This window comes from Amyelois transitella, chromosome 22, assembly GCF_032362555.1.
Source record: "Amyelois transitella isolate CPQ chromosome 22, ilAmyTran1.1, whole genome shotgun sequence".
In the NCBI taxonomy this organism is placed as follows: Eukaryota; Metazoa; Arthropoda; class Insecta; order Lepidoptera; family Pyralidae; genus Amyelois; species Amyelois transitella.
The window spans coordinates 4,373,812-4,390,969 of NC_083525.1; the positions used below are offsets into that span (position 1 = coordinate 4,373,812).

The 17,158-nt window shown below is 36.0% G+C and overlaps 1 protein-coding gene across 1 annotated transcript; it reads left to right on the plus strand.

The window, feature by feature from the left end:
• Positions 1–2,276: 2,276 nt before the first annotated feature.
• LOC106134147 (glucose dehydrogenase [FAD, quinone]) lies at positions 2,277–17,155 on the plus strand. Its single transcript, XM_060950707.1, has 14 exons — positions 2,277–2,359; positions 4,798–4,834; positions 8,317–8,556; positions 9,685–9,856; positions 10,181–10,380; positions 10,965–11,089; positions 11,418–11,598; positions 12,306–12,566; positions 13,489–13,631; positions 13,912–14,077; positions 14,444–14,654; positions 14,846–14,890; positions 15,162–15,327; positions 16,270–17,155. Exons 2-14 carry the CDS (start codon positions 4,817–4,819, stop codon positions 16,469–16,471), a joined length of 2,130 nt encoding a protein of 709 aa, XP_060806690.1. The 5' UTR covers positions 2,277–2,359; positions 4,798–4,816; the 3' UTR covers positions 16,472–17,155.
• Positions 17,156–17,158: the final 3 nt, after the last annotated feature.

The window sequence follows — 17,158 nt, forward strand, 5'->3', positions numbered from 1 at the left end:
TGTTTTGGCTGCGAGGAAAAAACATAGTGTATGCCAGCCACCAACAGACAATCAAGAGAAAGACTAATAAACTTTTTTTAGGCTGTTGAATTAGCAAACTGCAACTATTTGAATCTCAATCCTTTTATTAATCCATACAATTAAACGTAGCCTTTCATTATTTTCGAGACTGTTGATTCTGTCTACCGCATACGACGTTATTGTATGTTGAATTTGTCTATGTGACCATCAGATGTTTGAATGATAAATATGGAGTGCCAGTACCAATTACCAAAGTGACCGCGTCATAAACATCAGTCGATTTGAGATCCTCGTCCTTTTTTGGAGTCGGTTAAAACTTGAAATCGCTTTTTTGTTACCCATCATAACAAGGCACGTACTCTCTTTTTGTCCATGACTAATTGTGTTTTTACAATTTGAAGACGTATCTACTTGCACGGTTGAATTGTGGTGGTCGTCCAATCAAGATAATATCACTGGGATAAAAAATAAGTACCTACCCACGAGGATGCTACTCATAAGTTGATAGTTATATGAGTAGCTGTGTGATATAACCAGTTTATTTTTTTACTTTTAATCAGTCAAACGGCGATACGGCTATGGTTTTCGTTGTTTTTAATCTGAAAAAATAATCCTTTTTTGTTTGGATGCTTAATTGTGATAATTTTGATACTTATAGATAATCTTCTAATCTCAATTAATTATTCTTATCTCAATTCTATCATTAAGCCAAATAGCTGAATGTGGCCATTCAGTCTTTTCAAGACTGTTGGCTCTGTCTACCCCGCAAGGGATATAGACGTGACCATATGTATGTATGTATGTATAGATAATATTAAAAATATAATAATAAATGTTTTTAAAATAATAAATTATTTCTATATTTTATATCTTTCCCATGGATGTCGTAAGAGGCGACTAAGGTAAAGGCTTATTATATACTTGGGATTCATCTTTAGGGCTAACAATAACTACTATTTGAATCTCAACAACAGCTGAATGTGGCTTTCAGTAATGTTTCAGTAATATGATAATAATTAAAAAATACCTGAGTATTTTTTATATAATATAATGATATAAGAGTATACAGGAAAGGTATACGTATAGCAGGTGTTTTAATGTTACAATCACAATATTGTTTTTCGTTAAGTAAATAAACATGCAGCTGAACGTGCCCTTAGCTTTCACGGAGCAGCGTGAGAGATAGTGACGTGATAATATGAATCTATGTAAAGTAAGTAAATTCATAATTTTTAGCGTTTACTGGAATAGATTGGCTGATGCTGATTGGAGTACCTAGCAGCGGATCGGATGTAGCCGCGTTCGATTCGCACCTTGACCGTGGCAGAGACCGACACAGGCGGTAAATATGCGTATCTGTAAAGCCACCTTTATTTTTTCATAATTAAAATAAGGTTTTTTTCTTCTCTTGCCATGTATTTTAGAAGTACTAAAGTTTATATCGTATGGATTTTGACACATTAGAATAGAACTACCCCATATCTTACCCGTGGATGTCGTAAAGGCGACTAAGGGATTTTCTTATAAACTTAAGATTCCTCATGTAGGCGACGGGCTAGAAACTTGTGACTACAAGACTCTCAATTCCATCATAGCTTTACAGCTCGAAGATTCCGGAAAAAAAGGAGCCCATGTTGTTACTGAAGATTTCGTCTGCCTCTGTGTCAAATATTATAAATTCGGTAGTAGTATTTTTAAGTTGTCGTTACAAATAAAATATATGCAAGGAAAAATAAATGTTTTCTTTTTATTTATATTAGTGTGTATGGTAGTGCTTACAATCAATGAAAAAAAAAAATGTCTTTTTACCAAATATGCGCATAATGCCAATCATTAGATTCTTCAATTGTGCTTGTTTAACTTTTTCTGTCATCATTTATTTATCTGTCTTTTAGATTTTTTAAGATTTAAAAATATGTTCAGTTGTTTAAAAATATTTATTTATTTAAACTTTATTGTACAAACATTTTGATACAATGGACGGACTAATGCTAAATGCATCATTAACATTATCTAACAGTGAACCTTTTGGTTAAGCAGAGAAATAAAGTGGGTAATATTATGAAAGAATATAAAAACTCAATTTCAATATTTTTCCCAATTTAAAAAGACCCAAGACGATTACTATGTCCAAAAATATTTCTAGGGGGACCTCAAATTTTCGAACACGTGGAGGCTCAAAAAATGGGATTTACCTACAAACGGCTCATCTTCATATAAACAAAATACGCGTGAGTCGCTTCAAGTCAGTGTCGCCGCGAAGTTGGTGGTGCGCGTCTCGCCGGCTGACGCGCGACGGGCTTTTTGTGATAACAGTGATTTGAGACTGATAAAAAAGGTACGTTAAGTTAAAACAGTTTTTGTTTCATTTCGGAGTTTTGGTACTTACAATTTTAATTATTGTTTCTAACAGTGTATTTTAATTAAGTGGTTTTTAGCCTAACACAACAAAACGATGTCATTATATTATTTTAAACCTAACATCACACTAAAGATTTTTTTTATTAGATAGATAATTTTATTTATGTTTGGATGATTCTCCTATAAGTTTCTCATTGTCTGTAGAACGTTTAACACGATTAGAAATCATCATTACTACAAAATACGTATAACTACTGTTTTGTATATATGTATATAAAATTAAAGAGGAAATTCAATTTATGTTACTATATACATTAATTGAGTTTCCTCTTTAATTTTAATACCTTAACGACCTTATTTGGTAAGTATCTAACCCAGTCAGAGCATTTAAATAAAAAATATCAAATTCATATCAAAATTTAATACTTATCATCAATGTTTACTTACTTTGTTTCATCCGGGTTTAAATTATGAATACAGTAAAAAATCGTTAGTAAAATATATCAAAAATTTATATTGTAACGTAATTTAGCTATCTATGTAAATTAAATAAAACCTTCAAAGATAACCATAATAGGCTTTTACATATTACAATAACATTTATGTGTAATATTTTGAATAAAATAACGTAAGCATTAAAAATTATACTGCATCCCTTTTGGTATATTTTTGAGAGAAATAGATGCTTTATAAATATTTAAATAAAATGATTATTACTTGAATATGAATAGGTAGAATATGAAAAAGAGCAACTCTGTGTGTTTCTTGGATGTTTGTGTAAGAAAAAAAGAAATGAAATGACAACAAAATGATTGGATTGCTTGCATTGATTGAATTTTGAGTGAGTTAAGGACATTGAAGTAAAATACGTTTACTTAAAAGTACTGTAATAAAAAAAGATTTTTTTTTTAAAAACCTAGTTTCAAAAATAGTTTCAATATTAATAAAGAAGATGAGTTGACTCGTTTACTGTAACCACATCACATTATTTACGCATATTTGTGCATCGCCAATAATTATGACAAGAACAGTTCTACCTCAAAACGCGTTTAATAATAACGGATAAACGGTGAGCAGAAACCGTTATATGAAATAGCTTCGACAAGTGCCTGCCTGCTAAAGGATTTTTAATAATATCGTTTGGCTGTCATTCTGTCTCCTGCTTTATTTTGGTTCCTTATGATTACTATATATACGATATGATAAGAATAATAGGTACCTGTAATATATATATTAGTATGGATAAAACCTGGAGCGATGACCAAAAAACTGCACACAAATATGTAGCTACGAGTTCAACTCATATACTTACTAATTAATTACTTATGATTATATTGGTATATTTGTAGTCAGATATTGCAGGTAAAATCTTTAAATTGATTGATAGTCTGACTAAAATGTTTCGTCGTTAAACAAACTTAAATCTCAATGTACAGCCGAATCAGTTGGGTTTAGAGATTTAAAATTTGGAGATTTAAAATAAGAGAGGAATTTCGCTTTACGCGGATGGAGGCGCGGGCGTGCTCTGGTAACATATAGGGGACAATCACACAAATTGGGCTAGCTAGCCCAACTAAGCTTAAGAATTGTGAAATAAAGATATTTACTGAAAGTCCCAGGACAATCAGAAAAATGTTCGGTTTTTATCATGCCTTGATCAGGATTAAAAGTTGTTAGCTGGCGTGCCAAATGCTTGAAAGGCAAGTGTAGGTACCTTCTATCGTTGCGACACTAAGGCGCCTTTTCCTCCTCCTCACAATAAGATGATATTAGTAAAACTAAAGAGTATGGTCTATGTGTGGAAAAACTTAACAAACAGCTAAAATTATATTTGCAGGAGAACATAATCATAACGTATTTTTAAGTTAACCTCATTATCCAGACTTCAATGGTGTGTAGGACATTTAATTAACAGAGATGTTGGCCTAGGTCAGATCTAGTTACATACAAGAGACAAATAGCAAACTATTAGAGACTAATGATGACTGATGACGAACGTGATTATAGTTGTCCAAGGACGTTACACCACCAGTTACACCAATGTCATCATTATCACGCAAAATGGGAGTGACACACAAACTAATAAACCCGTATGCATATAAAGAAAATACCTACAAATTTAGTTATCTTCAAACAAAATTAAGTGTTCTTTCTAGGAGAGGTAGGCAGGAATTCAAAAGACTGATTCAGTTGAATCTTTCGTTTCGTTGCTTTAGGGTACTCAACAAATGTTATTAATTTGATTAGGCAATTATTATTTTTAACGATTCTTTATACCTACATACATACCTACATAAAATCACGCCTCTTTCCCGGAGGGGTAGGCAGAGACTACCTCTTTCCACTTGCCACGATCTCTGCATATTTCCTTCGCTTCATTCATTCTTTATATAATATCTGTTATTTTTGTTTCAGATTTTGAACAAGTATCATAATGTTGAGATCACCCGAAGTGAGTATACCTTCGTTTTTTTTTGTATGTACCTGTCTGCTACTGTTATCGTATGTAATTATAGTGGCTTTAGATGCCAACTACCTAGTTTTAGCGAAGTATCCTATGATTTTATAGCATTGATAACTGAAAAAGAAAGTGGAAAGAGGTAGTCTCTGCCTACCTCTCCGGGAAAGAGGCGTGATTTTATGTATGTATGTAACTATAATCGCAATTTCCAATTTTTCTTCGAACGGTCGGTATCGCTATGCCTACTTTTGAAAAATATAACGTAGCATTACGCTTACTTTCTTACTTGGTCCTATGTACCTTTTTCTATTTAAATTATTCAGAACGAACAATGAGTTTAATAAAAACTGCATCTCAAACATGGATAAGCTTTCTTTTTTAATTAGATTTTTATGAGATGAAAAAAAGCATCATTAGGTCTCAATGTACATGCAAGAACTGTTTTACTTATGATCCAAACTGGGCTGGGTTTCCCTGCAAGGTCGTAGAGGTCAGTTATGTTGTTACTCACTCTAAGATCGTGGACACCACCAGGATTCATTCTTTTATATAATCACGTTTATATCCCTTGCGGGGTAGACAGAGCCAGCAGTCTTGAAAGACTGACAGGCCACATTCAGCGGATGAGGTTCAAAGAGTGACAGGTTGCTAGCGCATCGCCTAAAAGAAGAATTGCAAGTTTATAAGCCTATTTCTTATTCGCCTTTTACGACATCCATGGGAAAGAGATGGAGTGATCCTATTATTTTTTATATTGATGCCGGGAACAACACGGCACTTCATACTAAGGTATAACATGATGTGTTTAAACATAATTTCTGTACTTAAATTATGGTCCCGTTTTCAACGAAATCGACGAAATTTATTTTCTAAAATAACACTCAAAAGTACTTAGTACAAAACGAGATGGTATTAGTTACGCCCTTGGCTGCGGAGTTCCATTCAGCTAGTGTTGAATTACAGTAACACAGTATGATGAAAGTAACTTATGGATCATATAAACGACTCAAATGTCGTGGTGAGGTTATTTACTTTTGTGATATTATTGGTATTGATATACGCGGTTAAAACTGTAGTCTATTGACTGTTTTCCTAAAGAATAAGTATACTGAAAGACGTAATACTATAAAAAGAGAATTATATTAAGTAAACAGTGGTCGATGTTTACATCCATTTATAGGTAACTAAATTTATTTATTCTTTTCTGATAGAAAAACAATATTTAAGTTCGATCTTACTGCACCAAAAAAGTGCTATCGCTTTGCATTGTTCAGTGCTACAATGTTAAAAATTGAATTTGCTAATTATTCGCCAACCTTTCAGAGTAGAAATCTGGCGTTATAGACAAATAACGTTGCATCTTCTTCTCTTTTAAGAGGAGTCTGAAGGCTGTCTATGTCCAAACCAATACGATACGATTTAGATGTTAAAATGAAAATCTTAAAAGCACGTACTCGTCTTGCTACTCGTGTCAATGTGCTCAGAATTTAGAACAGATATAAATTCAAAATTTGCGAGAATGTTTGCGTACGGTACTATCATTTACTTATATAGGAACAAAAAAAAAATTATGAATAGAAACAAAAATAAACACACAATTATCGATTGTTACAATTTCTATATTGTTTGTACCTTTATCATTCAAATAGGAACAGATACATTTATGACTTTATGAAAAACGATTCCAGTGCTTTACAGTATTCGAAGAAGTATTTTATCGTGCTTTTAGAAATTTCGATATGAAACAGTAGGTATTGGATACAATCCCATTAGTTAGGTACATTAAATGGTTAGATAAATAACTCTCTAACAGATTTAAATAACGGAAGAGTATGTGAGCTGTTAAATTCCACATGGTGACAAATCTGTTGCCAATTTGCCATTGCGAGTGCCATTTAACGGGATTTGAGACGTGCATCCCGCAACAAACACGATCAACTGTCGTTCTTAGATGGAATATAAAAAGTGTCGGAGATATGAACAAGGGAATACATTTAGGATTCAGCTTTTAGACGATGGGCTAAAAACTTGTCACTTTTGAATCTCAATTCCATCATTGCCTTTGATTTACAATAGTCCTTAATTGGTATATTATAATTGTGAAATTTTATTGTTATGATATAAGCAAGTCCAGTACATACAAATTGGAATACATTAAGATTCTGGTTTCCATGGTCTAGTAGGAGATACCTACTACTTAATACGTACTTGTAAATAGTTAGGAATCTACATGCAGCTTTTCTCCAATTTATTTAACCACATTCGAATATTAAACAAGTAATACAAAATTTGTTATTTGAATATAAATACCTACCTATATCTTTTTGTAATGAGGTTAATGTCTCAATAATGACGCCTCGTTTTTTTAAATACCTTTAATTCTGATTTCAAATTACTATGTTAAGTAAAAAATGAACAAGAGTAGCCGAATATTTTTTGCACCAACCATCTTCATTTTTCAAGGGCTTATGTAGTTATTTTAATTAAATTCTAGTTTTAGTAGGTATGTAGCATTTAATTTTATATGCGTTTTGATAACAAGAATTTTATTCAATATTTTCAATGCATGTTCTCTCCTTAAGAAGGTATTTGCGAAAGTGAACGACTGACATGCTTGTAGATGTTAGGTCAGTCGTTCACGTTTACAGATTTTCAAGACGAATGATTTGAGAATAGAGGCAAGTAAACCATATTATTTAAGTTAATAATTTTCCATAAACTGGTTATTAAAAGAAATATGTCGAATAAATAGTTAAATAACTATGGAATTATGTGGTTATTGCAATCTACTTAGGAACATGATAAAAAATACGTTGCTTCATAGTTGCCTTATTTCAATTAATACCTATCTGATTACCTATCGGATTCTTGTAATTAGACCAATTTATTTCTTTGTGTCTGAGTTATTTCCTAGGACTGTGACAATAGCTTTGGCGTGCCCTTAGGTATGAAATCTAGGAAGCTAATTAGTTTGGTATATAGGTTACTATTGAGGTACATATGTACCTAACGGGATGTACTCGTACTAGCGATGCCATGATTTCGTCGTAAATGTTTTTTTTGTCAATGGTCATTAAAAAATACAGATTATCCTTATCAAACATATAAACTCAACATATTAATTAAGATTTCAGTAAATCACACGTACGTTGGTAAAAGGCAATGGCGTCACCATTGACTCTCATTTTCATGAACTAATCTTTGCGTGTTCCCAGTTGTAACCTCCGCCACTTTTCTTTGGGTCCGCCTTAACTATAAGGCACTAAATAGTGCTGCCTCCAACCAACAATTTCCAAGACTAATTTATGTTAGACAATGTTATGTAACAATTACTTATCTCCATAAGGTCCGTTGTTTGGAATGAAAAGACGGTATATGTCTGCCTTGATTGAACTTACTTATAACTAAAAAAACTTTTTGGTACCGAACTTTTTCTCGTCGGAAATGCTACATTATTCCCGTATATTTCACAGTCATGCGCGTGCCCCATCCGGGAAGTTGGTCCCAACATGTCCGGCTCATGCCCGAACGAATACCTGCTCTTCATGACAATCCTGGAGGCTTTTATCTTTGGCCGGTGCGACCTGTCTGATCCCTGCAGGAGGGTCGTCAGTCGGGATGAGCATGATGAAAAGTACGACTTCATCGTGGCTGGAGGAGGGACTGCGGGCGCCGTGGTGGCGGGGAGGCTGTCTGAGAACCCGCAGTGGAAGGTACACTAATCCAAGTATTTTTTTCGATCTCGTTATAAACTCTAGGCAACTATACGAAATAATCCCATTTTAGTAACATATAATACAACTACAAATATAGGTACCTACTTTCAAAAATTTTATTAGCAAATGCAACTGTAGACACTTACTAAAAGGATATAAAATATATTATTATTACCTATGCTAACCAGAAATTATTTGGGTTTCAGTTTCTTGTTTGTCATTAGAGATAATTCATTTATTTGATTTGCTGCACACAATTTACAATGTACATATAAAATAACAAATCAAAAAGGAAGTGAGTTACAGCAATACAAAAAGGTCATAACTCAACGAATTCTATGATCTAAGAAGTCAGCCGGTGTCACGCTCACATGCTCACGCTTCGTGTCAACTGACATGATTGGTTAAACAAAGAACCCGCAAAATCCTTCAAAGAAGGTGGCAACGCCAGAAGGGTGATGACGACTTTGTATGAATTCAGTTATGGCGTAATGCAATAATTATGCAAGACACATCCAGCCTATGTAATAATCTAGACCTCTCCGCCGAAGGCCCCATGCATAGTCCAGCTCTAGCCATCCGTGACGAGGCGAGAATCCGCGCATTGTTCTGAACCCATTGTCCTATGTCTCGCTTGACTAATGTGTTAATGTGGTTAAACCCTTCTTCAATGCTGTTTCACGATCAATTACGAGGTAGACATCTATAAGTTTATTTGTCAAAGGCTCTACGCGATGAATTAAAGTTGTCTGAGAATGCATGGCGAAAAATAAGAAATCTTCCGCCCCTCAATTTGTATTTTTGTCCTACAAATGCAACATCTCTGATCTGGAAAGTAAAAAACGGGGCCAAATATTGGGATGATATCTAGTGTAGCTACACTTATCTACTTCTTATCCTTTTGTATGGTGCATATACGAAAGTAACACACTAGGAAAAAGATTAGGCTCCTGCTACCGCCCCGTATTTACGAGTATATTTTTGTGCGCTCATAACGACTTGATCCATACATACATAAAAAACTCACACCTCTTTCCCGGAGAGTTAGTTAGAGACTACATTTTCAAGACACAATTCCATTCTTCAATCTTTAATTTTTTTTGACCATGACGATTATTATTCCAGGTGTTACTCATTGAAGCTGGCGGAGACGAGCCCACGCCATCATCAGTGCCGGCCTGGGTGACTGCGTACTGGGGCAGAGAGGATACCGACTGGATGTACTTCACGGAGCCTCAGGAGAAGGCCTGCTTGGACAACGAGGGCAAATGCGCTTGGCCGCGAGGGAAGATGTTAGGTAACTGACCTAAGATTATAAGATTCATAATGGTGTTGTCGGCCTGTTTGGTGTAGTGGATTGAATACACGCCGCCGAAGCACATTTTGTCAGGGTAACATGAAAAACTATATAACTGTCTGATTGGTTTGGGTCTTGACATTACTACGTACATATATCTTTGAGTGTCCCAAGCAGATTGAATTAGCCTCAAAGTAAGTTCCAAACATGTTGGAACTTACTTTGAGGCTAATTCAATCTGCTTAATTTGGTTGTGGTCTAGATTCAATCTGTTAATGTGTTGTATATATACTCATAGTTAACGTCGATCATGTAATTCTCCAGGGGGCTGTTCTGTAATCAACGGGATGATGTACCAGCGCGGTCACAGTGCAGATTACGACGGGTGGGCGGTGGACGGCGCGACTGGCTGGTCGTGGTTCGATGTGTTGCCCTACTTTCTGAAGAGCGAGGATAATAAGGAGATCGGCAAGGGAATCTCTGGACAGTATCATAATACTGGAGGACCTTTACCTGTGCAAAAGGTTAGCAATCTTATTTGCTTTTAGTTTTCCATTGAGTGCTAAATGACACTTTTACCGTGAGAGAAATCATCGTGAGAAAATCAGGTCATTCAGGTAACTGGATGTGTAACCATGATCCAATATTCGGTTAGGTTCCCCTGCAAAGGTTGCGCAAGTCAGACGGGAGTCGCTTCTTGTAAAAACAATACCTACCCGATCCACGTCATGGGTAAGGTAAAGGATTATGGTTAAAAAAAGTGCTACCCTGGTGAGAATAAAACCGGGACTAACGCTGCAAGAAGTCTGTGTAAAGACGCACATCTGTTTTTGAGATGGTGGTCCAATTCTATAGTACCAAGAACCACACGATATTATGTGTGTCTGTTTTAAAAATAAATTATATATTTATTTATAATAAAAAAAAAACTTAAAATAAAGAGAAATTCAGTACAAGTGCACTACTTATTTCTAGAGACATTTCTTCCAGCAGGCCCACGACAGGAAAGTGTAAAGAAAGGCATTGGCTTGTGTCCATACCTAATAATTAAGATATAAACTTACTTTCATAAACTGACTGATATTTTTCCTTGTTTTTATTTCGTCAGTTCCGGTACGCGCCGCAGTTTGCCCACGACGTGGTGTCGGCAGCCATCGAGATTGGCTTCCCGCCAACCGGAGATCTCAACGGAGAGACCATTACTGGGTTCACCATAGCACAAGCTATGAATGAGTACGTATTAATACATTGTCAAATACAAATTAAGGAAACCTTCATACTTTAAGCCACATTGTTCCATTATTTAACAGGATGTTAATCATTACAATTAAAATAGTAAAAATGAAAACTTATTAAAAAGCCAAATTAATTAACTTCCATTTATTTATGTATCTATTTTGAAACCCCTTTTTTATGTTTTAATAATTTTTTTCAAACATGTAAGATTAGGTATTTCCAAAACTAGGTTCTTTAAGCTAGCAAATTTGTTTTGCCCCCAAACCTGGATAAAATATTTCTTAGATTTAATAATCGACATCTTACAAACCTTTATCTTTCACAGAGATGGATCACGATTCAGTACCGCACGCAGTTTTCTCAGGCCAGCATCCCATAGAGAGAACTTACACGTTTTGTTGAATGCTCACGTATCCAGGGTCACAGTTGACCCAGCTCTCAAGAAGGTCACAGCTGTAGAGTACATCAAGAATGGAGAAACGAAGACCGTAGGCGTTAATAAGGAGGTAAGTTTACCTGTAAACTGTGCTCTCATTGGGGTGACTTTCTAATTCTACATTCATCGATTTTTGCGATTCGTCATGGTTACTCGTGTCACGTTTAAAGATAAAGCAGTTGTGAACGGCAAAACTGTTTTGCATTAGAACGAAAGTGACCCGTTAAACATCTTTGAGCCTTCATTCGATCACAGTGCCTTTTTAACAATAGCCTTTCTTGCCTCCACAAACAAAGATGTTGACAAGTAGGTATGTGTTTACAGTATTGTAATGTAGCATGAAGCTAATGTTAGGTTAATAAGGTTGAAGAAGACAGTGAGAATTAAAAAGCGTGGTGACAGGGTGGCACAGTTTCTTCACATCATACTGAGGCTATATAGGTACCAATTTTTTTTTCTCTCTCGTATGTTCGTTCATTTATTAGTTTCATTGCTTACCGATACTCTTACGATAAGATTAAACATCAGTAAATTAATTTGAATCTACGATCCAACTTGGGTTAAGTTCCGTTGTAAAGATTACTGAAGTTAAACGCCAGTCGCTTTGTGTAAAAACTTGATTTAACCAATCCAGGATCGTTTTCATAGGCAACCACCGTGCTCCTCTCCAGAAACGTAAGAACGCAACCGGGATAATCGCTTGGAGGATGATAATGAGTGTTAAACCACATATCCATTTACATAATAATCAAAATTACAACCTCGTATTTTCAACAGGCTGTCATATCGGCAGGAACATTGAACTCTCCGCAAATTCTTATGCTCTCTGGCATCGGACCCAAGGAAACCCTAGACAAATTCAACATCCCTACCATCAGGGACCTTCCGGGAGTGGGACAGAACCTCCAGAACCACGTGGGGTTGACGATGCAGTTCACCCTGAACAAAACTCCGGATGTTCCTGAGCTGAATTGGGCAACTGCAATGGATTACATGCTGAACAGACAAGGGCCTATGTCGAGCACTGGATTGTCACAGGTTTGATGATTCAATGCACATTATTTTGTATCCATAGTTATGTGCTTACAGATGATAACTTCTTAGAGCAACGCAGGCTTCCGCGGGGACGCGATGCTTCACAAGTATTTTAGTAAAGCTTCCCAAAATTTTATTTGAATCCGCAGCGGAAATATTTGTATATTTTTTATGAAGTTGTCGCGTCTCGGCTCGGTGTGAACTGACTCTTAACTATTGATTTCTGAGACAATATAACCCGTGGATCTAGTATTATAAATTCTGTGCCTCTGGCTAATCTAATTTATAAAAAAATGCCGCCTTTATAGTCTTCACATATCTAGCTACTCACAAAAACATATAAGGCAAGTTATAGCCAACAACCGTTAGGTAAATAGTTACCGTTTTTAACTGACGTTTAAATTTAATACATGATAGTTAAGGATTACTTTTACAAAGTAGGTATCCGCGTGTAGAATAACGTGACCGGTTTGTTTAAGGTGGCCGTGTACATTATAAAATTATGATATGGGTCAACGAACTCATAAATTTGAAATTTTACTACCTACATGAAATACATAACAGTATAATTGTATTGGTTAATATAACTTTATAATATTACGACGAAAATTTTAATTTATTTATATATATAATTAAAAGTTGTAGTCAGTTGTAGCATATTAAAAAAAAAAGTAAAATTCTATTGAAAATATCTAAAATCAGGGGGTACTGCTAAATGTTTATATGTACTCTTATCACAAAACATTAACCGTAACCATCCGTCTGAATGTTGTTGCTGTTTTACCTGCATTGGTCACTCCTCTGTGTTCTGTGGTTTACTCCATAGAAATCGGGATAGTCTATCCTAAATTACTTCGATTAGCCATAGACTAGTCAGTGGTTTCTTTATGAATTAGTATAAAGTAAACATTTATTCCCTGCACAGTTGACAGGTATAGTGAACTCCCGTTACGCGCCATCTGGCGGCCGCCACCCGGACCTACAGTTCTTCTTCGGCGGGTACTACGCCGGCTGCAGCGACGGCACCACGGTGGAGCCCGATAGTGTCCAGGAAAAGAGACAAGTGTCGTAAGTGCAAAAAACTTATTTGTCAAAAATAAATATTCAAAGGATAAAAGGCGATCATTTGGTGATGGTAGGGCCTCCCTAAAATGGAGTAGGTATAATAAGTTATATCAGGAACTAAAGACACTAAAATGAACTTGTAAGAAGTTATGAAAGAGTGGGCTGTCATTTTATAACTGCTGGGATGCGTAATACAGCCACTGCCTTCAGGCAGTCTGAAAAATCTGACACGGGTTGTTGACTTATTCATATGACACAGAACAATACCTTAACATTTTTACAGGATCTCCGGCATAAACCTTCATCCTCGCAGCCGTGGCTACGTGTCCATCCGGTCCATAGACGCCCTGCAGCCGCCCGTTATGCAGCCAAACTACTTCCTCGACGAACATGATCTGGACGTTCTGGTAGAAGCTGGCAAGATTGCGTACCGACTCGCTAACTCTACCGTGAGTTGATGCACATAACTTTTACTAACCATTTTTTAACAAGGAATATTACCACGAGTAGGTCGCTTGTTCGTGACTCCTATTGCGTGGTGGGCAGGTCAATTAAGTCACACAAATACAACCTGCCTCAGAAAGCGCATCACTGTTGCTGATGTGTGGCTTCCTATATGATCTAATTCGAAGTCAAACTTACGTATTTCCTTTTGCCCTCATCATGCAAGACCTTAGTCTTACTTGTCCTCGTGGCCTGGTTACATTCTCATCTGTCTAGAGAGGAGGCCATTAGCTAGACCTCTATTTTTTTTATTTTCACTAATACTTACATTATCTCATTTGGGAATTAAATAAAATAAATATTTGTCCCAGATTTTAAGAGAGAAATACGGCATGGCGCCCACCGTAGGGCACGGCGCGGAGTGCGAGGGCGGCGGCGACAGCCCCACGGACGAGTTCTTCAAGTGCCTCGCGAGGCACCACACGGCGCCGGAGAACCACCAAGTGGGGACCTGCAAGATGGGACCAGCCTCGGATCCGATGGCTGTCGTCGATATGCAGTTGAAAGTTCACGGAATCGAAGGTAACATTATTAATATAATTTAAGTTTTTAATAAAACTAAAAAAAATTATAAAGGTGTTACGACTATGGAAAAACAGTGTGGGCCTACTGGAAAAAAGTTCTCTAGAAATAAGTAGTGCCTTTGTATTAAATTTCTCTTTAGTTTGTTCTATTCTTACTTTTTCCTTGATAAACTATTGTTTTGTTTTTAGGTCTTCGGGTTGTTGATGCCTCAATAATGCCAAAAGTTATATCCGGTAAGTGTTATTTTTTAGTTTATATTATAATTGTGATATTTTAATTGTTTTCCGTTGTAAAGAAATCGATTCCCTGTACGTTTGCGTTCATATCGTTACTACCTACAACACGGATCAAGACGGAGATCCGCACTCTTGTCGTGGTCAAACATTTTTATCCATAACCATCATTCCTTTTCTCCTTTTATGACTCAATAATAAGGTTTACCTAACTATGAAGCGGTAACAAACATACTTTCGCATTTATAATATCATTTGGGATAATTTTCAGCCAATACGGCCGCACCAACCATAATGATAGCGGAGCGAGGCGCGGAGTTCATTCGGAGTCGACACCAACTGTCAAAGAAGCAGCCGGGGGACCTCGGCAATAGGTTCGGAGGTTCTGACAGCGGCTCAGTCGGCAACTACGCTAGTAACGAGAGCGACGGAGACAGGTGAGAGAACTAGTTTTGTATAAAGAACATGTCATGGTTTCAATTATGATTAACTAACTTTACAAGAAGCGTGCTGGAGGAAATAGGTATGGAGGTTCTGACAGCGCAGTTGGCAACACGCTAGTAACGGGAGCGACGGAGACAGGTGAAAAAAAAAGAAGATATTTCACTGATTTTTTGTTTTACCAACTTTTAAGTCACTTGGTGTTATGGCAAATTTTACAAAACGTGGAGTGGGCGAGATCTAGATATTCCGGAGAACATGACGGCGACCAGTTATTCTTATTGAGATAGCTATTACAACCATGGTTCCCCATGAGGCTGCCATAAACACACTTTTGATTCAATATTGTACTTACTTACTTTTTCAAAAACATGATGCAACTGCTCTTATTCATCTAACCTTTCCAGACGTCGTAACGGTTTCAAGGTACTCGTACGAGTAGAAAAGATTAACCTTCGCAAATTGACACCGGAAATTGGTCGACGGTAATGTGGTACAAATATGTAATTCTAATACTGCTTTGGAAAATGGTGCAAAAAAAGTATAGGTATCCAGCCAACCCGTAAAAGAAATCATTTATATGCACTATTTTGTAAATAGCCAGTATCATTCATCATTATCAGTCATGATTTTTTTTTAGCTTTCAAACTGGGTGATTATTAAAAAGCCTATATCAAGACTAGGTATGGATAATACAATATACTGGTGACTTAAAAATTAAGCTTCACGATTCAAGATAAGCTTGATAATGCTTCTTTATCATTTCACGCGAAACTTTACGAGGACACATGTTTTTTTTAATTATATCAATTAAATACGCACAAAAAGTCATTATTCAAAGTAATATTAAAGATATATTGTTATTATTACTAGGGATGTTGAACACATTGAACAAAACCTAGCGAAATTAAACAATCAAGTTTTTTTTTTAATTACAGGTGGACTTTTGGAGATTATCCAAGCAACGAAGCCAAAGACGACAAGTTGACCAATCAGAACAAACAGTCTGGATGGGACCAGCGGTGGAAGCCGTGGGACAAGAGCTGGCAAAACCCACAGTGGAACAAGCCACAGCACCAACACTATGTTAACTGGAATCAGAATGTGCCTTTAAATCAGAAATACGAAACTTCTAGATAGTGTTAAATTATTTTTGTATTTGAATATTTTTATACAGATTGTTGAAGTGTAGACTGAATTATTGCTGGTAAAAATCAGATAAAGCAAAAAAAAAGTTACCAGTGCGTTCTTAAATACGAATATGTGTATGAATCAGAATAAAACAATAGAAATTCTATATTGTACTTGTATAGGAAAGACGTGTCGTCGCCGTGCATCGCTCAGCTTTCTGCGCAATTGTAAAGTTGTGAAATAAATCTCATAGTTGAGCTGCAATATTAAACAGTCTTGGTGTCACAATGATTAGTTACGACGTCACACGTTCACCATTTTGATTTAATTCAATTTTGGTGAACATGTGACGTCGCGTGTAGTCTTATTCTTAAATCTGTGTGTATTTTATGATCTTTGAGGAGTTATTCATTCATATACATAGCTTTTGGATTGAAACAGTGCTGGCAAGTAAGTTGACCTATGCGCTGTATATATTCAGATCTCGATCAAAGTGAAAAATGGAATGCAAATGTGGCTTGCGAATCAATTGCTGTCGGGATTTTCACTTACTTAATCAGAGATTATGTTTTATCAGGGCTCCCCAATTGATCTGAACATAAAGGAAGATAGAGTAGTTCAATGTTCTTAACTCTTATGCCATTTTAATAAGAGATAAATTTTATATTATACATTGTGGCAGGACAAAAAGAAAAA

What these genes read in the sequence shown, in the direction of transcription:
- LOC106134147 (XM_060950707.1), top strand. An exon ending in CGAGCACTGGATTGTCACAG is followed by an intron (nt 12,567 to 13,488) that starts GTTTGATGATTC and finishes TTCCCTGCACAG; the next exon opens with TTGACAGGTATAGTGAACTC. An exon ending in AATGCCAAAAGTTATATCCG is followed by an intron (nt 14,891 to 15,161) that starts GTAAGTGTTATT and finishes GATAATTTTCAG; the next exon opens with CCAATACGGCCGCACCAACC.